General features: G+C 39.1%; 2 protein-coding genes across 4 annotated transcripts in view; one reads left to right on the top strand and one right to left on the bottom strand.

The window, feature by feature from the left end:
- The window catches only part of slc49a4 (solute carrier family 49 member 4), a 44,318-nt gene extending 37,423 nt beyond the window's left edge, over positions 1-6,895 (top strand). Inside the window, exon 9 of the mRNA XM_081368154.1 lies at positions 5,130-6,895. Coding sequence (XP_081224280.1) covers positions 5,130-5,245 — 116 coding nt within the window. The 3' untranslated portion in view covers positions 5,246-6,895. The remainder of the gene's footprint in view (positions 1-5,129) is intronic.
- A 15,208-nt stretch (positions 6,896-22,103) lies between these two features.
- The window catches only part of sema5ba (sema domain, seven thrombospondin repeats (type 1 and type 1-like), transmembrane domain (TM) and short cytoplasmic domain, (semaphorin) 5Ba), a 139,895-nt gene continuing 136,899 nt past the window's right edge, over positions 22,104-25,099 (bottom strand). For all 3 annotated transcript variants that reach the window (XM_081367605.1, XM_081367607.1, XM_081367606.1), the window contains one exon: positions 22,104-24,902. In XM_081367605.1, coding sequence (XP_081223731.1) covers positions 24,735-24,902 — 168 coding nt within the window. In that variant the 3' untranslated portion in view covers positions 22,104-24,734. The remainder of the gene's footprint in view (positions 24,903-25,099) is intronic.

The raw sequence follows: 25,099 nt of genomic DNA, 5'->3' as shown, positions 1-25,099 counted from the left end.
GGGGCCAGAGCAAGACATTAAACTGATCTGAAATATGCCATCAGTCTGCCAGCTGAATGGGGAGCGATTAAGAATAATTACAGCAATAAGAGGACCATCTCAGACACCCCTGCTTCGCTTGACAGGAAGTGAGGAGCCCTGTGGGTGAGTGAGATGACATTGGGCCGCCCGGTCACGACGTGAGACAGCGGCTGTAGGATGTTTCCTCGCATCCCTCCCTCCTTGTCCACGCTTTTGTCCCAGCGCTCCGCATGTAAGAGATTTTGAGTGTCACGGTGAGTGGCCTGTTTACGCTGTCATTCCACCATGGCCTTTTCAGCACATTACAGCCCATGAGACGATGGCAGGAAAGAGACAGGCTAAATTGCACCCTTAATAACAACATCTCTGCATTCTGCCGTCAGGTATTAAGAGGAAGGAAATGCGACATAACAGTTTGACTGCTGTGTAAACTGACAGACAGGATATAATTGCTGTGGCCCTATTATTGCGAGAGAAGGAGGGAGAAATGGAATCCTTTAAACCAACTTCTTTTGTATTCTCCATAGCGGTGCTGCCTCAGGGAGAGGTTGGGCCGCTCTGTCCAAAGTTCTGCCTTCCATTAGCGCTGGAGAGAGTGACTGTTGACGACTCGCGGATTTTTAGGGGGCGTCTGATTGGATTACCTGAGCCGAGCCGCTCTCTTCATTAACATGCGCTGCAGACATCCTGCCTGGTGATGCTACCTCTCTCTGGGCGTGCAGCACAGACATAATAGCCAGATAAACACAACTCCATTAACCTGCCGCTATACCAAGTGCAGCTGAAGGGCTAGTAAGGCCTGATTAATGAGGGGGCTTTTGGAAAGAATCCCCGCTTCCCATTTCTTCGAGTCGACGTGGCTCTATCGTCCGCCGTACCTGGTTGTGTTGACTGTGCTGCATGGCTAAATCATATCATTTATCCCAAATGGGCTCAGCAGCTGACCCAGCATGCATTTCACCTTCTGCCATCGATTGCAGCTCTCACTTCAGGGGCAATTGATCAACCTGTTATCTGGATACGGGACGCCTTGAAATTGAAATCCACTTCTCTATTAAATTAAGTTGCGCTCTTTCCTTTGTCCTCGAGGGTCTGTGTGTTTGACCTGGTTTATGTTATATTCAACCCAGCGCTCTATCAGAGCCACAGCAGCTGGTGTGAGGCTTTCATCTATTGAATCGCTCATTGCAGTATATGTACTCTGAATGTGTTTGCACAGCTCTCGCATGCAGTTTTCAGTGTTGTCCTTTAAAAAGTGTCTTCGTATTCATGTGCAGCGCGTGTGAAATGATTCTGTTGCTGGTTTAAACTTCAACCTTATGTAAAAGCTCTCGTAAATGTAACTGCCCAATGAAAGGAATGGAGCGGCTGTGGGAATCTGTGTGTGTCTGCTATCTCACACATTCTGATGTTTTTCAAACAATTATTAGTATATTTTGTTTTTATAGTCTATTTGCCTTTGATTATTGGAGCATGACCATGTATATGGTTTGATCAAAAGGAAATGAAGGGCTGTGATATCTGTTTTATGGTCAAAGTTTGTAAGTGCCAACTGCATTTAGTCAATGTGAATTGCTGCCTGTAACCACTTGCAGCTCTGTAATGTAGTGAAATGGGCCATTATTTATTTATTTATTTATTTATTTATTTATATATATATATACATGAAAAACAGTACATAAATAGCTATTTCGCTATTGAAAAAAACATTTGGGGATTGGCATGGAGTACTTTCTATAAGATCATCTCTCAATGCAAATCAAACCAGCTATTAGGCTAACTGAAATAAAACCATGCCAATCTCTAGGTATGGTGAAGGCTATGTGATGATGTGGGGCTATTTTAATTCCAAAGGCCAAGGGAACTTTATCAGGATGCATAGTATCCTGGATCCATGAAGTAACTGGCCTTTAAAAATAAAAATCTGCCTGCCTCTATGGGAATTTAACATAGGGGTGTCCAAACTTATGCACCCTGTATTTTAAGGAAGAACATTTATTTATTTACGATACATTATTCATTCACAAAGAAAATTGGTGTCCTTAAAGGTTGGATTTTTCCTAATTTTTTTTATTAAGGCATTGTTCAATTTCCAAAAGATTATTTTTTATTCCTCTTTTTAGTCAACTTTAGCATGGGTGTCTAAACTTATGCATAGCACTGTACATGTATGTATGTATGTATGTTACTGTGTTTATAAAATTATGATAAACATTTTATCTTCCGGTGAAGTAGGCTACATGGTATTCGGTGCTCTAAATGCTGTCATCACTAACCACAGTCATCTTTGGATGCTAGTTTTCTTTAAGGTACTACTAAATAGCTTTTTTTAGGTACTAAAAAAAAGAAACAAAAAAAGAAATTTATATTTGTTAAAGGGGTCATCGGATGCCCATTTTCCACAAGTTGGGATGATTCTTTAGGGTCTTTGTGTAAAGTTTGTAACATACTTTGGTTAAAATTCTTCAATGGTTGTGTAAAACAACACCCTTTTTACCTCCTCAAAAACAGCTCTGTTCACAGCGACCCGTTTCGGTGCATGTCTCTTTAAATGATTATGAGCAACTGCTCACCCCACCCCTCTCTTCCATGGAGCATGTATGACACAAGACACATAGCCTAGGCCTATAGAGCTGGTAAGTCCCGCCCATCCGTAAAACCCCAAGTGGACCTCTAGGTTGAAAAATCGTCAATGCAAGTGAATGGGAGAAAATAATTATTTTCTAGTCCCGTTTGAATTGTGAACATATGTTGTCTGTGAATTTTTTATATATAATATATATAATTTTTATATATAATTTTTCATGTCACGAGTTTGACAGTATATTGTATGATTCTTCGGCTAGCATATGTGTTAAAGACATAACGAGAAAAACTACATGTCGCCTATGTGACGTCACCCCATAAAGTTGACTTACCCTTGGTTTTCGTTAACCTGAACGATTTTGTCCTCTCCCTGAAATAAGGCGGTGAAGTGCACCAAAGACACAGCCATGTTTAGCGGGATCCGTGAGCTAGTGTCCATGTGCGAGTGGTGGTGACGTTTCAAACGAGTCGAAAGCAGCGACGAGTTCTAGTCCACAAAGTGCTCTCACTCAAAGTCTAACCGTATCAAACTTCTACCCGTTAAATTGTAGCATTCTTTACACGAAAAATTATATAAAAAAATTCACAGACAACATATGTTCACATTCATGGCACAATTCAAACGGGACCAGAAAATAATTATTTTCACCCATTCACTTGCATTGATGATTTTTCAACCTAGAGGTCCAGTGGGGTTAGCGGAAGGGGCGGGACTTACCAGCTCTATATAGACCCTTTCATCAGAACGTTCAAAATTCCCTGAATGTTTTGGTGAAAGTTTATTATTTTCATTATTGTGTATGTTTTTTTTTTTGTGGACGTGGGATCTACCGCCAGATTCAATACTTCACGCTTTTCATTTCAACGTCCATATTACACTAGCGTGTCCACTGGCAAGGAGCAGAGCGAGTGTTTTCAATTCATTCCAAATGGAAGTTGAGCTTTAAGCTTGCGTGTGAGTGTGAAACTAAACTTCTATATGAATTTAAAACGCTTGCTCTGCTCCGCGCTAGGCTAGTGGAAGCGCACCATACAGATTCTGGGAGTGTGTTGTGCAGTTTTGCGTCCTTTCAATCGAAATGAAACTGCATTGCGACGCTCATGTATGTGTGAATCCACTACGGAGCATCAGCCTCGCGCTTTCACTTTGTACCTTGCAAAAAAGTTGCAGAAAGAGGCAGTGTGTAAACGAGTGAATTTTTACATTTTATTTTACATTTACATTTAATCATTTAGCTGGCTCTTTTATCCAAAGCTACTTACAAATGAGGAGAACAATAGAAGCAATCAGACCAGCAAGAGGGCATAATTATACAAGTGCTGTAACAAGTCTGTTAGTCTAGCACAGTACACATACATAGCAAGTTTTTTTTTTTTTTTTTTTACAGAAAAACAAAATAAATAGAATAGTATGGAATAGAAAAGGTAAGTGCTAGCAATTTGTCAGGTGCTGACGAAAAAGATGTCCTTAGACATTTTTTGACAATGACATTCTTTGAATTGAGATAGGCCGGTCATTCCACCAGCTGGGAGCAGTCCAGGAAAAGGTCTGTGAGAGTGATTTTGTGCCTCTTTGGGATGGCACCACGAGGCGTCGTTCACTTGCAGAACGCAAGCTTCGGGAGGGCGCATAAGTCTGAACTAGCGAGTTTAGGTATATTGGTGCAGAGCCAGTGGTTGTCTTGTAGGCAAACATCAGTGCCTTGAATTTGATGCGAGTGGCTATTGGCAGCCAGTGCAAACTGATGAAGAGAGGTGTGACGTGGGCTTTCTTCGGCTCGTTGAAGATCACCCCCGCTGCTGCATTCTGGATTAGTTGCAAAGGCTCGACAGTACATGCCGGAAGGCCTGCTAAGAGAGCATTACAATAGTCCAGTCTGGAGAGAACAAGAGCTTGGACAAGAAGTTGTGTGGCCTGCTCTGATAGGAAGGGTCCGATCTTCCTGATGTTGTATAAACTCTAGGTGTCAGTGCCGAAAGTTGGGTTGACGTCAGAACCCAACGTCAGACTGATGTCAACATCCGACTTCGGACAGACGTTGTATTTTTGGTTGGAAATGAAAGTTAGGGTCAGAACGCTAGGTGTCAGCGCCCAGGGGCACCAGAGAGTCTTAATCCGCCACTGCATATTGCTCAGAAAATCCAAACGGCTTGATTATTGAGTGTGTTTAGGCTTTTTGAGGATTAAAAAAAGAGTGAATGGATTTTTTTTCATTGTATGGTGGTTGTCCACACACTGGCGTATGCAAACACCATATAAAAACCGATGATCCCTTTAACTCACCTGAAACTTACAAACGTGAAGAAAAGATGCCTAGAATAGCTGTGTTTTTATGAATGCCATGCTGTGGGGGAAAAAGACTGTAAACATTTTTAGCTTTTATTTATTTATTTCAATGAATAATGAGGGAAAAAAACGCTATTTCCATTTCCTGTTCTATCATGCACTGATGTACGTGGTATCCAGCGCTCTTAACACTGTCATCGCTAACCTCAGTCAACCTTGCTATTTTGTTTTTCAGAGCTGTCCTGGTTGAACTGGTGTTTGACAGGATCCTGCATCTTCAGTCTCCTGCTCCTCCTTTTCTTCAGGGAATCGTACGACCGCCTCTATTTGGACGTCTTTGTCTCTGTCTGAGCACACCGAGTGAGCTTTTTCCCGCTGAAGAAGACTGAAGGCTCGTCTTTTTATGGACAATGTATTCCAGCAGAGTGCACAGAAAGGGCACACAGCATGTTGCTCACTTTAACGGATCAGTGCTTTTTTTTGAAAGATGTTGTAATTGTGAAATATATGATCAGCAGTGATGGCAGTGCGTTGTGTTAGCATCATAACTAACAGTAGAAACTGAGACCTGACTAAGGAGGAAAGAAGTGTAGATACTGACCTTGACATTTTGCCCTCTGAATGCATCCCTTTTATATATTTTATTGTACCTTTTTTTTTTATGATCAATGGAAATGATGTGTTTACATACTGTCACAATATAAGGGACATTTATTGCGTAGAGATGCAAGCACAAGTGGATCTTCTCGTGGATTTGGCAGTGCCCCATGGTGATGACTCCTCTAGTGCTCTCACCACATCTAATGGGAGTGTAATGGATAATTATAGACAAGCTCAATTAGCCGCCTGGCGGGAGCTATGGCCGTCTGTGGACCGGGGACCTCTTAGAGCTGTAGTGTCACTTGTAAATAGCCTGTGGGATCCAAGCTTTAATTGACCTGTGATAGGTCTGTCAATAAGTGGCATATGCCGTGGTCCTCAAGTCTTCTCGTTTTCCTTATCAGCCCACATTATGCAAAGGATTATTCACTCCACTGTGGAGTCTAATCGTTTTACAGCGATTGGTCCGATTCTGTGTCATGTTACCTCAAAACGTCTGAGGTTGTGGTTTATGAGATGACAGATGTATATTCATGTTAAGGTAGCCATTTGTGTTCATCTCTAGCTGTAGCATGCGCACAGTGGGTGTCTGTTGCACAAGCCTTTGAGCTTTTTTACAGAATTGTTTGTTTTAAATGTAATTTATTAACTCATTTTAGGGATTAATTCACTAATATTGATACTGTAAGGGATTGTTAATGGTTTTCATGTCTGAGCGTTTTAAACATGGCATTACAGACTGCTGGAACAGTAAAACACCAGCAATAACGGCCATGTTTGGTAGCCTTTCGTGATTTGTGGCACAACCTCATGCATCAACGAGTGCAATATTCCCTCTCCCTGTCGTATGACCCGTGAACCCACTGGTCTGTTCTCTCCTGCATTTTTCAGCATCACCATAAAAATGGAGCCCATCTGAATCCAGACTACTTCATCGCATTAGTTGCGTGCAACTTTGCTTTGAAAGGTGAAATTTGGTGGCTTGAGACTTGGATTTAGGATTGACTTCAGTGGAACTGATTGACGGTTATCAGTGGAAAGGAAAAGCATTTCATGGACATGCTGAATTCTTTCAGCCCTCACATTTCCACAGCTTTGCAACTGAGAACTTTGGACACACACAGTTCAGTTCTCCTCTGGGAAAAGCCTGCTTGCGAATCCCTTTCCGTGTTTCTCTGTACAGAACGGTTCTCTTTTACCTGTGAACATGCCTTAATTAACAGTGACCTTTGTTCTGTCCTCCTCTCCACTGTGATGTGCGTGCCAAGTCAGTGCTTGTGCTCTGTTCTGTCACTGTAATGTTAATGATAAGTGGCACAGGAGGGGCGTACGTATTCCTGTCCGTGTGCAAATACACGTCAAAGATTTTAGCACCTTATTAAAAAGATGTTTTTAAAATGGAATCATGTCTTATTCTCCTCTTTGTCATCGAGATGTTGACCTGGCTTCTATGTAATGAGAAACCGTGAAAATAACAGTGATAAAACAAATAGTTCTGACTCTAAATTATGATCGGATGAGCCGTGTACAAAGGCGTTGTAAAATACTTCAATGACTGAAATGTTGGCAGTGTTAACCAGCCATTACAGAATGCCGCCTTCCTTCGAGGAAACAACTTTTTGTGTAATCATGGGCATCTATATATATGAGGTCATATTTTTGGATTTTGCAGACGCTCCACAATGCCCCACACCCTTCAAAGCATGAGATCATAGATGACAGCAGGATTGAGAGTGGGCGTACATATGTGTTTAGCATATTGTGTGGTACACCAGCCAAAAAGCCTGCGGTTTGCATGCAAGCCTATAGATTATTGTTCTCATCTGATAAACTTTCTGTATGAATTTTGCCAGTGTTCATTTTTCATAGTAAAAAATTCGATTAACAGTTTAATTTTCATGGAACTGACAGTTTAAAAGTCATTTATTTATGTTTTACTTGAATAGGCTTATATGAGTTATAGGCTTTAAAAACCTTGACAATAATAATATTTAAAATATATATATATATATAATAAATATATTGGAATTGAAAACTAAATACTATTTAAATATTTAGGCCTATAGATAGAAAAAAAAGTACTCTATTGTTGGTCCACTTTCCATTCATGTTATGAATAATATAATACAACATAATATAGGAATAAATGTGCAATTATATAATAGTACACTTCACTTCTATGTGTATATATTATTTATTGTCTCCACAAATATAGAATGAGCCATTTATCTACTTGTCTGTCGCTGTGAAACTAACAACAATTTGCAATTATGTGAACGCTAAATAAAATTGCTTTGCTTTCATCCTTGTTTATGCTTTTGCATTAAAATCGGTCTGATGGTTTTTATGTGGATTAATGATCCTTAGAGACACGGAAAAAGTGAATACCAAGTTTAAAGTTTTAATACCTTTACCTTTTTTAAAGTATTACTTTTTCACCCTTTCCGCTTTCAAAGAATGAAGTATTGAAGTTTCTTAAGTTCTTTTTTGTTTCACAGCACTGCTGTCAGAGCATTGAAAGAACATTGATCCCTTTCTTCATCCCACCATAGCTGAATACCAAAATGGATCATTTAAACTTGTCGTGTCAAATTTTCAGCACATAAAAAAAGCCTCCAATTCAAGTGTTACTTTTCAGTGTTGACAACAGCAGCAACAGGTATCCTGGGAGAAGATTGTCTTTAACAGGTGTTTTCATTCAGTGACAAGCAATTTCATAAAATCCATTTTGGCTTTGTTCCCCCCTCCATGCGTTCTGTTCCGCCATGGTTCCTGTTCTTGAGCACATGACGCACACTCTGTTGTAAACAGTGCTCACTGTCAATCTAGGTGACACTTTTATAGCCATTGATTTGTTTTCCGTTGCAGCTTTCAGTCCTCGCATGCTCTGTACGCCCTTTCATGTTTCCGGCAAGACGTTTCCCAGCGGACTTCTTCTGCGACAGATTCAGAACCCTTGTCTTATGAAAAATACAAATGAATAGAAAACAAAAGTATAGGGTGGTTGACTTCGGTTTCACCAGTTACAGTTGTGCTTTTAAGTTTACAAACTATACAATTCTTATATTTAGCCTGTTTAGCATGAAATGAATTTACACAAATGAACATGTTCAAAAGTTGAATGAATGAGGCATTTATATAGTGCTTTGTAGGCCTACTTATTGTAGCCTACACCCAAAGTGCATTACAATCATTAAGAGGGTCTCCTCTCACCCACCACCAGTGTGCAGTATCCACTTGGATGGAGAAGTTTAAAAAAATTATGAATATTAAAAGTAATGTAAGTAACTTTTTTAAATGATCTAACTTTTCATTTTCACAGGTAAAAAATATCCAATGAAATTTGAAGGATGGAACAGAATATCAGAGTCTTGATTTGTGCAAGTAGCCTAATGGGACAAAACGTCCTCTCAACCGCCTCGCAAAGTGTGAAAACACTCATTTGCATAACAATGCATTGACTTTTGCACGGACAAGTAGGCCTAGCTCTACCACTTTTCTTCTTCTTCAAAACTGACCGTTCGAAAGGAAACCATAAATGTTGACTGTGTTTTAGGCTATATTAGGCCTACACATCTCGCTGGAACACCGTGAGAGCGCTGTACCTATTAATTAAAGTCTTTTCTAGGTCGCATTTGTCAAATTGTCAGTTGTCAAGGCAAGGGTAGCCTAGGCTAATTTTGTTTAATGTAGCCTAGCCTAATGTTTATATTTTATTTCAGCTTTTATTTTAATTTACGAAAATGAATTTGTATTTGTCAACATTAATGTAGCCTAAGGCATTACATTAATTCAAAATAAGCTACTTAACGCTTTAAAATAATTTTCCCGATTTCGCATCTTTGTTTGTCATCACATCAGATCTTTTTAAGCCGCTAAACTCCGGGAAAGTTTCCAGTCCAATGATCCAATAAGCTCATTCACACGATCAGTTCAACAGTGCTAATGAAAAGAAAGCCAGACTGAAATGTGCGCTCTCGACGCACTTATCAGTGATCACACATTGTCTATTTATGCACCGACACTTTTCAGTACATTCACGTTGTTTCCACACACGTTCGGGATAATGTTTTTATCTGTCATGCAGTAATTCTGAATGGATCCTTGCAGTAGCCTACTCGGTTATGGAAACTTTTTTCTGCCACTGAATAATAAATAAATAATAATAGCCTAATTGCAACTTTTTATCTCACAATTCTGACTTTTTTCTCACAATTGCGATAGGCCTATATCAAGTCAGAATTGTGACTTTTTTTTCCTCAGAATTGCGAGATATGAAGTCAGAATTGTGAGAAATAATGTCGCAATTCTGAGAAATAAAGTCGCAATTCTGAGAAATAAAGTCGCAATTGGGAGATATAAAGTCAGAATTGCATGATATAAAGTCGCAATTGCGTGTTATAAAGTCAGAATTATGAGATATAAACTATTCTGAGGTAAAAAAAAAATGTCCTCTTTTTTCCCCTCAGAATTGGACTTTATATCTCACAATTGTGAGTTTATATATCACAATTCTGAGAAAAGATGTCAGAATTGCGAGATATAAACTCGCAATTATGTGTTATAAAGTCAGAATTGCGTGATATAAAGTCGCAATTGCGAGAAAAAAAGTCAGAATTCTGACTTATAACACGCAATTGCGACTTTATTTCACGCAATTCTGACTTTATATCTCGCAATTCTGACTTTATAACATGCAATTGCGACTTTATTTCACGCAATTCTGACTTTATATCTCGCAATTCTGAGAAATAAAGTCAGAATTGCCAGATGTAAACTCGCAATTGTGAGATATACCCCCGGTTTCACAGACAAGGCTTAAGTCTAGTCCTAGATTAAAGTGTAAATCTGAGCTATTTCAACTGAAAGAAACTTGCACTGACTGATCTTAAAACATGTCAGTGCATTTGTTTTGTCTTAAGATGCACACCAGTAATGCCTTTTTCTAAGGCATGTTTATAAAAATTACTTAAACGCCTAATTGAACTATGACCTAATCCTGGCTTAATCTAAGCCCTGTCTGTGAAACCAGGCCAAAAAGTCGCAATTATTATTATTTATTTATTATTCAGTTCCGGAAACAAGCTTCCATACTAGGTAGCCTCAATGCGGTAGGTTTTTTTTGGGGGGGGCATTTCCTGTTCTGTATCTCAACTTGACTTGTATAAAAGGTAAACAAGCTCTTTGCTGTTGCACTGTACTGCACTCGGCTATACATTGTGATTTCTAAATAAAAAAATAATAAAAAATGAGCATTGATCAATGTCCTGTACAATCATAGTTAAATAAAATTATAAAAATAAGACATGAATGTAACAGCAAATAACATCAAAACAAAATCATGCATTGCATACATGCAATAGTGGAAATACCAAATAAAGATGATAAATAGAACAATAATAACAGTGACTGTTTTCGAGAAGCTGTAGAGATTTCTCAGTGCATTGCAGTGACTTTAAGGATACATGATTGCAGTAAGCACCAGATGGCTGGCAGGGATGTGCGCAACATGGTCACAAAGGCATTACCAGCCATCTCGCTCCAGCCCTGACTGTGATAGCCTGCTGAATAAGAAGCTAGGCATGGAACCCGCACTTCCAGCAAATCAATAGCAAAGTCCAACAAAACATAATGGAGCTTGATGATAATCAGTGAGCATGTTTGGATGGGGAGTCTACTTGGCTGAATCTCATCAAGGTGAGCGACTTTCGTTCCAAGACCAGACGGGAGATGGAACGAGCAGACGGCATGTTTGGATTCAGTTGTGCGGCTCTAATGTGCGGAGACGTGGCTAAACCAAAGCAGCATGTCTCGAGACTTCAAGCAATTAAGAGATCCAGGCAAGCGGAAACGCAGCGGTCGGGAGAGTGACGGACTCTTTGATCATGCACTCATCTCATTTTAATCCCACAACACCTCTGCTCTGACAGCCATGCTCTACTGATGAAGGAAGCTGACTGGCATAAGCTGGCTACAATGGCGTAAACCAAACTTAATATGTCTTGTTTTAAGACCATTATATATTCAAAGCTGTTAGCAAAAAGCTAAGGTCAGGGGTTCAATTCCCATGAAGCACATGCTGATGAAATGCACACATCTGTATCAAGTCACCATTAGTGCTTCATACAGACTGCTTCAAAGAAGCTTCACAGTAGTAAATAAAAAAAATTATGACTTCATGAAATATGAGACAAGTTCAAAATAGAGTCATTATTAAGCTCAAGTCAGTTCAGTGTTGATTCAGTTCGGTTCAATAACTGTAAAGTGAATCAATTATGAGGCAAGTTCAGTGCAGATGTACAGGTGACAATAGTGTCGTTATTCAGCTCGAGTCAGTTCAATGTTAATTCGGTTCGGTTCAGTCAGTGTCGATGTTGCAAAATGTGTCAATTATGAAATGAATTCGATTCAGGTATAAAGCAGCTCTACAATAGAGTCATCTTCCAGCTTAATTCAGTTCAAGTTTTCTCATCTTGCGATAATGTCTGTGTTGTCAATTTGATAATATTACTGAATATTAAATGTCCTTGAAACTCCAACTAAGCCAAAGAGGGAACCCAAAATTCATCAGGTAACAGAGATGGAGAAAAATAGCCTTGGGAGAAACCAGACTCAGACCCAATTCTCCTCTGGACAAATGAACGAACATGGTCTGATTTTTGATTCCAGGCTGCATCACAAGCCAGATTTGCGGCTTGATATCATCCAGCTTTTTCAGCTTGAAGACTGGGATACGACACACCGGCTTTAGGATTCTGCATGTGTAACAGGGCGGCTAATGGACATCTGGATTATTGTTTTGTTCCCTCATAAACGTGAGAGAGCAGCTTGCAGAAAGGGGACCTAGTTACATGGGCTCGATGGAGCCAGACAGGTCAGCAGTTATGACTATGATCTATTCAATCATAAGAGTACTGAATGGAAATGGCTAGAGATGTCAGAGGATCGGAGCTCCATTAACCTGTCCTTGCCGAATCGCATAGCAGAACAGCCACAACAGCTGCTCACCTGTCAGGTTGGAGCACATGGGAGATGGTGCCAGTCATAATTAATCATGTAGCTCATTATACAAAGCGACTTACTGTACACTTAGTACATGAATTGCATATGTTCAACCCTGCAAGCTGTCAGCTACCACATGTTTTAGGTTTTATTAGACACAATATTGCCTAATAATAATACAGTGATTTAAAGGAGTGACTGTTTTGTGTTTCTCGATTTGAGTAGTTTAATATATATATATATATATATATATTTTTATTTTTTTTTTCAAAGTTCAGTTCAAGCTGTTTATTCATCTCCAAGAGTGACAATGTTTTGTCATAAATGGTATGTGTAAAAAATGACTCAATAATATTATAAAAAAATGCATTACGTTTTTACTTTTTAAATTACATAATTAGAGATTTTATTGCTGCAATGGTAAAATGCTGAAAACCCCTTCAGACATTGGAAGGGGTTCGATGTGTGAAACTAACAGCACATTTTCTGATGGTTCCTGGACAAAGTTGCTTTATTTAGTGAAGAAACCTTTGAACAGTGACTCGTGTTCTGTTCTCTGTCTCCCTTTTCTTCTGTTTTAAAGTTTCATGTTACAAGTTCTGAGCAATTTCTGTTTCGCAGCGATGAAAAGAAAAGCTTGCTGTATGTTTCCTGATGGAAATTTGTAGCGCTATAAAAAATTCAGTTCTGTCACTTGTTCTTCTTGTGCACTGCAGTGTTGGTATGTGTAAAAATAACTTTCTTAAATGATGAAAAACTTTCTTAAAACAAATGTTTGAATAAAGTTTTTGCTTTAAAACGACATTGTTATACTTTTCTATTTAGATGTATTACATGTTTCTGTTGCGAAACTGCTCAATTTGTGCCAGAGATATTCCAGTCAAATCAATGTTAAAGTTTTCCTTTATGTTTGTTTCAGAGCATGTTTAAGCTTTTATGACATCAGGCAGTAGATTAAACAACACAGTAAAGTTTTGTCAAATAAATGCCCCGCTAAGCCAACGCTTTCTAAATGAAGATTGTTTAATACAAATCTTGGTCTGATTTTTGTCCTAATCATTTTCTTTGGGGAAAATGTATAATAGAAGTTCCATTTAGCTCCAAACCGTATTGGCTAAGTGAGGTAATTTAACATAATTTGGTCTGCTCCTGCAATCATCAATATGAATACTCTGAAGGCAAAAGGACCCTTTATCTCTGACCATTATGGCCACCCACCCATTATTTAATGTCACATCCAAAAAAGAAGAAAAAAATGACTTTGAGAAGAGTCAGTAGGAGCAGAAAGCTGTGAACACAGGATGAGGTGATCCAAATGTGTTTGACTTTGGAAGAGTCTAGCAAAAAAAAAAAATAGGCTATATATTTTTTTTTCTGTGCATGATTCGTCTGTGCATGTTACTCCGATACAAATAAAAAACATTAGCGAATGCAGGAAGGAAGCACTATATGCTGCCTTGACATGCTATCGGAAATTTCCATCATCTTCCCTCTTCTGAAATCATCATTACCAGCTTGTCGCGTTCAAGTGATTTGTTCTCGGAAAGAATAGGATTCATGGATGTTACCAGATTTATTCTTGCCTATTTCTTAGGTAAATCTTATTAAAGCAAAGTTTCGAAGATATTTAATTTTGAATAAAACGTTTCGTCCCATTTATTTATAACCACATTTACCGTGCTATAGATAGTCAGCATGCTGCTGACGATTCAGGAATTTCGGTCAAGTATGCATTTTCGCTGTTTAAAACTACAATATGTAACTTTTTTGCTTTAAAAATAGCAAAAATCACTATGTTAGGCCTATATATATTTTTTTAGTTGTGTACTATCCCAAATGTTTCCAACAACTTTCAAACCAGGAGAAATTTGTAATTTAATTCGAAGACACGTCACGTTTCTTTATTTCCGTTTTGTCACCGTCAATGGCATCATATGGTTTCCTCTCATGCTGCCATAGCAACCAGAGCCCTCTGATAGTAACCAAGGCAACAGACGTGGACAACATTAGTTCGGAATATCTATACATACAACCGGCGTAGCGTCATAGAACGTCTCTGAAAAGGTTCACGCCCACTTTTAGGGGAAAACAATCCGGCGAGCGCCATACACAGTAACGGATTGAGGACGTGTACTAACCCTTACAAACATGTAATTTGTATTTAAACATTTTTTTTTTCACACAGTAGGCTACCCCTATTATGTATTTGTATTTAATTATTTTTTTCCACACAGTATTTTGTATTTTTTATTTTATTTTAAATACATTTCCATGTATTTATGCCCATCTCTGCCTGCCATCATCATCAATATCGTGCTGTTATGGAAATATCATGAATTACGGATGATGCTATCGAAAGCTAAATCAGGCTAGTTGTATAGCTAGACAGAAACGTGCACTCAGTAGCTACTCTAAATATAAAGACACAATATTATACATTTAAAGATGTTTACTTATTAAAACCGTAAAATCATTCACTGGCTACCTGGTGACTCGATGAGGTACGAGTAAATGTCCGGGTAAGCCACTGGGTGGGGTTGATAGACCAATTTGACGCTGGTAGAATGAAACGGGATATGTTTTTAAGTTGCCCAAATTAAGTTTATAAATGTATCGTTCACGCTCTATGGAAGGCAGGGTGGACATATAATTACTCAACGTATTTCATCTAAGTGATTTCTGAAGTTATACACGTCTGCCGGCTGTGTACGGACGTTGTTTTGTGCCGCTATTTTGTATTGAAGTCTATGGGAAGTCTGGTTTGTTTTCCCCTAAAAAGGGGCGGTTACAAAATTGACAGTTAAGTTCCCGGATGTGCCGGTTGTATGTATTTGCACGCTGTTGTTGTTTCGTTCAAACATTATGGACCATGGCAAGCAGACTTTGGATAAAAAAGGAGAACTAAAACGAGAATCAATATCAGCGCGGTGTTTTCGAGATGCCGAGAGCTCCCATAGACAGTATTATAAACGAGAGCTCCACGTCCGAGACTTCGACCGCTCCTACATGTACTTTATTAAACAGGTGAGCTCATTTACATAAAACTAATCAATGTTATATAGTTCAACAATGATAAAATGTTAGAATATGATCTGTATGTTATTCTAATGTTGATCTAGCTTACTGTCTCATACAGACAAACTAACACATTCATTTCAACACATTTAAATGCAGTTTAGTGTGATTGATGGTGTAATGTTAGACCAAGTGAAACAGCGCTGCGTTACCTCACAAGTTTAATTTGTTTAATAAACTGACCTGTGAGTTGTAATTCTGCACTCGCATGTTACTTAGTTCGGTAGAATGAAATGTCCATATTCCTTTTATATCCGCGGGACTCGCGTCGCGTGTGGAGCTGATCTGTCTCTTAGCAATCCCGAACTGCTTCATATCACAGTCATGATAAAAACATTGATGTATTCAGTCATCCATAAACATTATTAGATCTGTCGGCTTGACGTTGACGACAAGATCCATAATTCTTAGCAAGTGTTGGGTCATCAAACTACGCCTTTGTTATTGTAAGAGGTTAGCGACCCCTAGCGGCGAAAAAAATTACATAGTGTACGTTTAAAGGCGTTTAACATTTTATGGCACGCCCCAACTCGGGAACTTGGGTGTCAAAATGATGTACGAGTTTCCATGTTATACATACAACTTGAGAGAGCGTTCATGATCAATTTCCAACTCAAATTTATGATTCCGATAGCATGAGCAGAGGTCACTTTGAAACCATGTGATCTGTATTTTGAGTGTTCAACAAACTAGAATCTGATATGAAATCCATTGGGGAAATGTTTCGCCTTGATTGCAGAATGTGTCTCTATAACACAGCCTACGGAGTCACCAACAGTGACCTAGGAGAAAAAAAAATCAAGACCCGCAAATCCATGCCACAGTTTTGCAATTCGTCCCCTCAGTTTATAAACCATATAGGCTACTCACAGATTCTTAAATTGTTCTCTCGGTTTAACAAATAATGCCCACTGATTAATAAACCTTACCCATGAATTTCCAATCTGTGCGCTTGCATTTGTAAACGGTAACTTCGGTTTTTCATTCCATACCTAAAAAATTAATAAACCATGCACACACTTTCACAATCCGTTCCCACAGTTTTGTAAACTGTACGTACGGATTTGAGGCCCGTCCCTAATTTTAGAAATCTTTGGTAAGAAGAGAAAGAATCAAGTTCAGTTAAAAAATCATTTGTATAGGCTATTGTTTAAAAAATACTTTGACGGCCACCAAAAATTAATCTTTGTCCCGCCAAAGATTTATTACATCATTTATTATGACGATATGTACCGGTACCCGCTGATAGCTGGCTGCTTTTAATGCTTCCGTGAGTGTTTGTGTGGAGAACATCAAAGGTTTCTATTTATAATGTATTTTTGTGAGCCATGTAGCCATTCACAGACATATCTGTTGAGCGCATGAACGCAACGGCCAATCAGATGTGTTTAAGTTAGTCAGGTGTTTTTGTTCAGCACGAGTTCTGCACGCACGGTGTCAGTATGATTCATTCATTGCACAGCTTCATTGATTATAACTGGAGTTTTCGCAAGAGTGCAGCTTTGTGTGGCCTACCTGCTACCTCACATTGTATTTGACAGCTGTATATAAATTTGCACAGTGATACCATGGTAATTAATGGACGGAACAAACAATCTGATATACTGGTTAACACTGCTGTGTGAGTTTCTACCAACGGCTGAGGGTGTAACAACAAATTTGACAAGTTTCTGTTCTGACCACGGTATTCAAATTTTTTCCTCTTTTGGAAAGTCATAGAAATTATATCATAGATTATTTATTTTGCTACTGGAGCAAATAGGAACACAAAATCATAGTTTCAGTTTACCCAACGCTTATGAGAAGTTGAACCCAGAGAGAAAGGTCCATTGAGTTGACTGCATTTCACGTGCGGAATTTTACTGTACAAAGGTAAGTGTGACTACATCTTTAGTTATAAGTTCCTAAATAACTTAAAGGGATACTTCAGGATTTAGCATTAAGCTTTGTATCAGTAGAAAACCCGTAGTGTTTTCAAATTACCGTGCTTTCCTCAGTCATGTCCCCCTGAGACGAGAGATTATGTATTTTTTGTCTGGAAAAAATCCTCAGATGCATGACGCAAAAATCGTCATTTTGCGTCATCGGAGGATTTTTTGGCCAGAGGCTAAAGACTATAGCCAGTAGTAGGGGCTGTTCTGTATGTTCTCAACCCGCCCATAGAGGGTGGGATCTCACTCACATAATGTACACAGTCAGCCGTCTTTCTTTGGAAGCTAAGCTAGCAGGCTCTTGTTCTGTGAAGAAAGCTGAGTAGTAGGGGTTACCATCCTCTTTTTCCCAGACATGTCCGGCCGTCTTGATCGTCCAAAATGTCCAGGATTCAGCTTTTGCTTTCTGCAGTCGCCATTCATTGTTTACATGCACACCTTTTGTTTCATCTAACTGAATTCATTCTGATTGGTGAATGTAAAGTTTACATGAACGCTAAAGAAGAAAATACCCGCTCCTCTGTTGCTCATCAGTAATCACGCCACCGGCCTCGCGCCGTTCTCCCGCGGCCCTAGCCTCACCCTGCTCGCCACAGTAAACATGATGAATGGCGACTGTAGAACGCAACAGCCTAATCCTGGACATTTTGGGCGATCTCGAAATCCCGGGCAGACTCGTCACAGAGACTCACTAGTAGCCTAGTCTTGTTGTTTAACTGCGCGCTCTTGCCGGTAGGTGTGGCTTGGGAGTGGCCTTGTAGAGCAGCGAAGCAAGTGCATTCTGGGAGTTGTTGTCTTTCATCCACATAAGCCAAAAATACATTTTCTGGCTTTTCTCAGTCTAGAAGGCTCCAAATTCAAAAATAATTTCACATTTCTACTACATAAATGACCTTTTTTAAATACACATTCATCTTTCCAGAGGTGAAGTACCCCTTTAAAGGATGTAGGCTTCAACAAAATAAACATGTCATAGCCTAATGGAAAAAAAAATTGAATGGTGCTAAAAATATTTTTACACAAAATCCTTTTTCTCATACTATTCTTTGGAAATATGACAGGTTTTGTGAGATCATCTTAGTGTATGATCCCTGTATGGAAGATATCTGATCAATAACATCTGGTTGCAGATGATATCAATCATTTTCAAGCATCTGCTATTTCAGAGTGCAAACACACTGTATCTTTTCCTCAGAGAATAAAGGAGAGATTCTGTGCTGTAAAGGAGAGCTGTTTAAGGTTCTGAGACTTTCTCAAACTGGTTTGCTCATTTTGTAAGCATGCAAACAGTCTCTCCCGGTCTCCCTGTGGAGACCAAACACCAAAACAATTTCAGCTTTCTTCACAAACATCATAATAGAACAATGTTTATCTGATGTGCCACAGTGTTTTTCACAGAGATCATTGGCTATAGTGAAAACAGTGGCAAGACATGTGCGTTGGGTGCAGATGCAAACTGATTTCTTTAAGTTATCTGATTACTGAATTTCCAGTCTAATGCTTTCCAAAATACTCCCAAACTAAATCTTTGTAACCGCTTTATGCAGAGTTATGCAGGGGTGTCAGTGAGTCTGTATCCATTCTGTAATTTATTCAATAATATATAAAAAAAAAAACTGACATGACTAAACCTCTTCTTGTATATATATTTTTTTTTTGTTTGGGGGGGGGGCCATAAAGTCAAAGTGGTATAACCAACCTGAGACTGACACAAAGAAAAGTCTCATTAAAGGCTGAAATCATTTTTAGGTTCAAGATGTTTTTTTTTTTTTTTTTTTTTCTTTTTAAACATATGAAATACAACATGAATCCAAATATTAGATTTCCAAGGCCATGACATTGGATTTTATACCAGGTGTTAAGGAAGTTACAGTATAGTACTGGTGAAGACACATTACTCTGCAGTTCCCGACTCTGCTGACAGCAGCACAAATTGATTCCACGAGGTTTGCAGAACCAGCCACAAAAGCATCTGTCTCGCTCCTCGCCACTGCTCTTCTCTGATGGGCCGCAGATTCTGCCCCTACCTTCAGCATACGACTCTGTCCTGGCGTGACGCCAGCTCGCCACTCAGGGGAGGACAGTGGTGGTCATCTGTCAGTGCCAGTCTGTCAGCAGATAGTGGCTGATGGATGGAGCCGCGTGCTCGTCAATAAAACACACTTTGAAATGATTGCAGTGCTGTGCAAAGACCAAGCTGTAGTGCAGCGGGCTCTGGCCTTCACCCTTCATCTCAAAGCATTGCCCTGCTGGACTCATACGGGTAGATTGAGATAAGTTTGGTTTTTATGCTAAAGAACAAGTATGTATTGTCTTCAACAGGGAGATGACATCATTCACTCTGAGCTTGGAAAAACATACCACAGAACACATAGTTCACCCAAATGCAAATCCCTGTAATTTACCTCATATCATCCCAAACATAAAACTTTTTAAAGGTGCTGTATGTAATTTCTTTGTCTGTACTAAAGCATAAAAATACCATAATACACTTGCAGATATTTAGGAAACATGCTAATTTCACAACATATTTGTTCTGTGTCGGAATGTTTTTGTTTTGGTCTCTGCGAACCCACTGACTGCCAAATTACCCAAATAGTATCTAGACATCCCGGAAACCACAGTGTATTGCAGCCATGGAAGATTCTACCGGACATAAAAAGCCTCGGCATCCATCTAAAAAGCTCTATGACCAGTCCTCAATCTAGCCGTGTTGGAGGGGGTGGGGGAAACAATTCTCTCCAATATTTAGAATTTGGACTGCAAAAAGGGGTCCACTCCTTAAAAGGGGTCCATACTACTTCTGTAGTCACATAATAGCTCTGTTCTGACCAAAAGTCATTGTTCACTGAAAATCTTGACATCCACCCATTCCTGGGCACATTCATGAGATTAAAAAAAAGTAATGTTCAATTAGCAAACTTAATGTTCTTTTGAGTCAGATCATTTCAATAAATAGTTTGATCCAACTCACAAAACCTGAAAACAATTCATTCACAAATATGACTGATCCGATTCCCATTCAACTCTATGATCCGGTCACAGTGGCACTGGAGGAGAATATTTTCAGTGGATAACAGCTTAAATTTTTAGCTTTTATTGTAAAAGGCTAGGAATATAGCACATTACTTGGAATTAGGGGTGTCACGGTACCAAAATTCCAGTAGTCGGTAATGATACCATTACAAATTTACGATTCTCGGTACCAATTTCGGTACCACAGCAAAATCTGTTGGAACTATTTTTCTATTTTATTTAACTATTTGGAAAAAAATATTAAATTCAATTCAATTACTTTATTTATGACAGTAATCATTCAAGTAAATAATACATAATAAATAAGCATTAAAGGCTACATTAAAGGCTAAACTCAAAGTTTCTGTATTTCTATGATATGACGATAATTTTTTCTCAAATTAAACGGTAAAATGCTGATGAAGTGACTCTCAGAGTGGCTCTGGAGATGAATTTCATCATGTCATCATATCGTGAGGCAGCAGAGACTGAAAACAGCGCGAGCGTCACTCGTGCTTCAGTGTGTGTGTGTGTGAGGTAACGTTAAATGAAACCGTCTGCGCCGTTCATTCACACAGAGACAAGCAGAACATGCAGGGTTAATATTGAAATAGTCTTTTTGCAGTTTAATATACACAGACACTATATATCGTGTATATATCGGCTACAGACAGTGCTCCAAGTAAAAAGATTAGTCTGGAGCCCCGCGCTTAGATAAAAAACACGGAAGCGACTTTTAAAGCAGCAGCCTATTAACAGTTAGTACTGTACCGGCAGCTCCTATTAGTGGGTACTGAATATACCCGGGTACTACAGAACTGCTGGTATCGTCACATTTTCAGTACCGACTTGGTACCGAAGTACCGGTACTTGACAACACAGCCTACTTGGAATGAAAACTTTAGCCTACTATTCTGATTCAACTTGAAAGCTCCAGACCCCATTCATTGTTACTGCATGGAAAAGAGCAACCTCTGTACTGTAATGAAAACACTTTTTCTTCTTTTGTGTTTCACAGAAGAAAAAGTCAGATTGGTTTGAAACGACATGAAGGTTTTAATTTTTGGGTGAACTATTCCTTTGACTGAATGGAGCAACAGCAATAATGTTGAAACTAGAGTTATTGATCATCCAAACAACTATAAAAAGAGACTTTGCTGGTTCCTATCGACTCTCACTCATTTAAAACTCTAGACCATCTTCTTTATAAATAAAAGAAACTTACGGTGAAAAAACTTCACACACTCACGGGGTAAATCTTGGCGATGCCAACTTTAATATTAATGCCATCAGGTCTTGAGTGAAAAGGGCAAACACTGCTTCATGTCAAAGACCAACATCTATTTTTCTCTCTTGTGTGAAGGGGAAAACGGTGTGCACGTGTCGTCAGCATTTAGGTCCAATTTTCCTCAGCCTGCCAAGCAAATCCCTACACATACAAATGGGAGTGTATGATAGCCAACCTGACATTGGATTGAAAAACATGACAATTTGAAAACGCTTACCTTTCACTCAGCGGGAGACAGCGAGGTGACCTAGATTGATGTAGTGAGGGAGTAGTTGGGAAAGGACGAAACAGCCGGGTTAGACCGGGTTGGCATCAAGGTTTATTATCTTTTACAATGTACAATATACAAAAATATAGAGTACCAAAAATTCACAGTGTCTAAAAGGCAGTGATTACAGTCTACATCGCATATCTAACCACCAGGTCAGTTGCATAGAAGGGCACCAAGCCTTGCAGGGATGGAGCGCCTCATTGCGTCGTCTGGCTTTATGCGTGTTCCATAGCAGAGATACTCCTTTCAAGACCCGACTTACACAGAGCAGCCGCATTTGACCAACATATATTATCTGGGCAGGCACATGGGAGCGAATGTGGGGATTTAGTTTGACCTTTTAACTTTAAATAAGAGCTTAGAGTCTTGCCTATTCTTGATTAATTTCATGCATACAGTGGAGTCAAAAAGCCTTTGAAAGACATTTTAAATTTGGGATTTACTTCAGGTAAAATAATGTTTTTAGACTGAATAAGAATATATAGAATTTTTTTTTATTTTCCATTCAACTTCTCATTCAAATTATACTAATAACATTATTTGCAATTATAATTACTTAAATGCAAAATAGGAACAATTTGAGTAATGGTCTGGGATTTTTGGACCCTCTGTAGAAAATGTATCTGTAAAGTCTCTGTGTGTGAGCAACAAAAATCAGATAAAAATTCAATGAGTATGAAGCAAAAAAAAAAAACCCCTCTGCATTAAATACTCTGAACAGGATCCAACAGCGTCAAAACAATTAAAGGCAAATGTATTTGAATGAGTATGCTATTTAAGTGCCTTAATTGAAGTAACATTTGTGAACCAAACATCAAAATCATCTATTCATATGAATTATGCCAAAATGAATCAAAAATAACTACATTCTCTAATAGTTTTGTAGGGACTGTAGTGTATCATCTTTGATGTTATCGATCAGGGTTGGTCAACAAGATGGGTCTCTCTACTGCAGTTAAACTCTGGACATGACAGGCTCCATCCCCACACAATCCCTATGGTTGGTATATTTACACCGCTGCGGCACGTATTATTTTACAACTATAAGGCGTTTAAAAAACAGTGTTAGCTTTACAATATACATGTACATTATACTAACCTTTGTGTGACATTACTTTTTTTGTGGTGGGACATTACTTAGTTACAACCCATGTACTCATGCTTAGCTGAAAGCATGGTTGGCTTCGCATTCATTAAATGAGCTTGATAAAATAGCTTAGTTTAGTTTTCAATGCCCTTTAGAAACCAAGCATACCATAAATACTACATCCTGGTGAGAGTTGCCATTCCTGAAACACTTTTATCGATAACTGAAGAGTTACACCTGGAATGTGGGCGTGATGCCGCTGGGAAGCATGTCAACACGTGAGCAAAACAAGATCTGAGTTGGGCACATATTGCTGCACACAGATTATATTTTCAGATATTGTATGATGTGACAAAAACAGTGATCCATTGATCATTTCTGTGAGAGTTGACTCTGGGTAATTTTATGAATATGTGATGCTCATATACCGATGTACGCCTTCGCTCATTTCTCTGATGAATGTGATGATGGTTATGAATAAACCATCTGGAAACAATAATAAAAAATAATATATGAAATGTTCAGTATAGCTCCATCAATTTTTGAACTCGTCTCTTAAATAAACTCTATTGTCCATCTATCCTACAACTGCTGAATAGTTCCCTCTTTAAAATAACTGTAGAAAACAAGTGCCAAGCTATCAGTATTTCCTACATTTTTCATAATAAAATATAGTCCGTCTCGGATTCAACCCAGTCATATTTAATATGACCACCGGGACTTACAGTAACAGAGTAGAACATGTTTGCTTCAGACCTAAGCATATTCCATGTTGGTGCAATATTCCTCAATTCCCATGCATTCGCAAGTAAAAAGGGTGTTTCAACTTTTTTAGGGGAAGAATAAGGCATTCTTCTGTCCTTACGCTTTTACCGTGCTGAGAATCTATAGTTCGTTTCTGATAAGAGTCCGTTCTGAATAGCATCCTATTTTAAGCAGTTCTTTTTCTTGCAGCTTGGTTGCGAACTCATATCCGAACAGTCCACCCAGGAGATGCATTGATCCTGCGACTCGTCCTCTTTTGTTAGAGATTTGCCTCTCAAAGGTCGGAAGTCAGTGGGAAGTCCTTACATTTGCATCCAAACCACCGTTCTAACCAAACCTGATAATGTCACCATTGATTGCTCTCTTTTGTCTGGTGTCCGGCTATTCTTCTCTTATGTGGTTTTAAAAAGAACTGCCACAGCGCGGCAGATTGCATTCCCGTAATGAATATTACTGGAGTTGTACGGGATGCCAGCACAATTTTCTCTTCCCACCTTCAGCTTCAGCAAAATCTCCTTCCAGTAACGGGAGTTCTGCTGCAGAGATCAATCAAGACATCAGTTTGTCAAAGTCAGTGTAGCTACACAATCTTTAAAAAGTGCTGTTTGAGTCACTGGATTTTTCCCCCATTGGACACCACAAGGCATGAATTAGGAGACACAGTCTTCAGGGGAGAGAGTTTGGGGGGGGAAATCAGCTGGAATGTTGGAACAAGCACCACATTGGGTGTAGAGTGTCTGGGTGGGAAAAGGGAGGTGAGCAGCCTTGTCACCATGGCGATAAAGCTACGGATGGGCAAGCATGTCTCAGCTGTGGTTATAGGTTCTGCAGGGAGAGGGTGAGGAGTCTGGGCGGTAGTCATATTTGCCCAGCGCTGTGGGGTAGTAGGTGGTGGTGTACACATTTGTCTGCTGAAGTGGAGTAGGGAAGTAATTGGTCCTCTCATCCGGCAACAAATTGTTCTTATTCAAAGTCTGTAGAGAAAAAAATATATAAAGGAGGGTTACATGAACTGAGAGGCAAATCAATTTCTGAGATGAAACATGGGGTTGTAATATCTGTTCCACTATTGTGTTTGAGCAGCCCAAAAAAGCAATATTAGCTCAACCAATGGCATGAGTTTGAACAGTAGATCATGTAGGCTTGCAATGAACTACACCTGTGGACCAGA

This window comes from Scardinius erythrophthalmus, assembly GCF_964197995.2.
Source record: "Scardinius erythrophthalmus genome assembly, chromosome: 6".
Classification (NCBI taxonomy): Eukaryota; Metazoa; Chordata; class Actinopteri; order Cypriniformes; family Leuciscidae; genus Scardinius; species Scardinius erythrophthalmus.
This window is presented reverse-complemented; position numbering and strand designations above follow the sequence as displayed.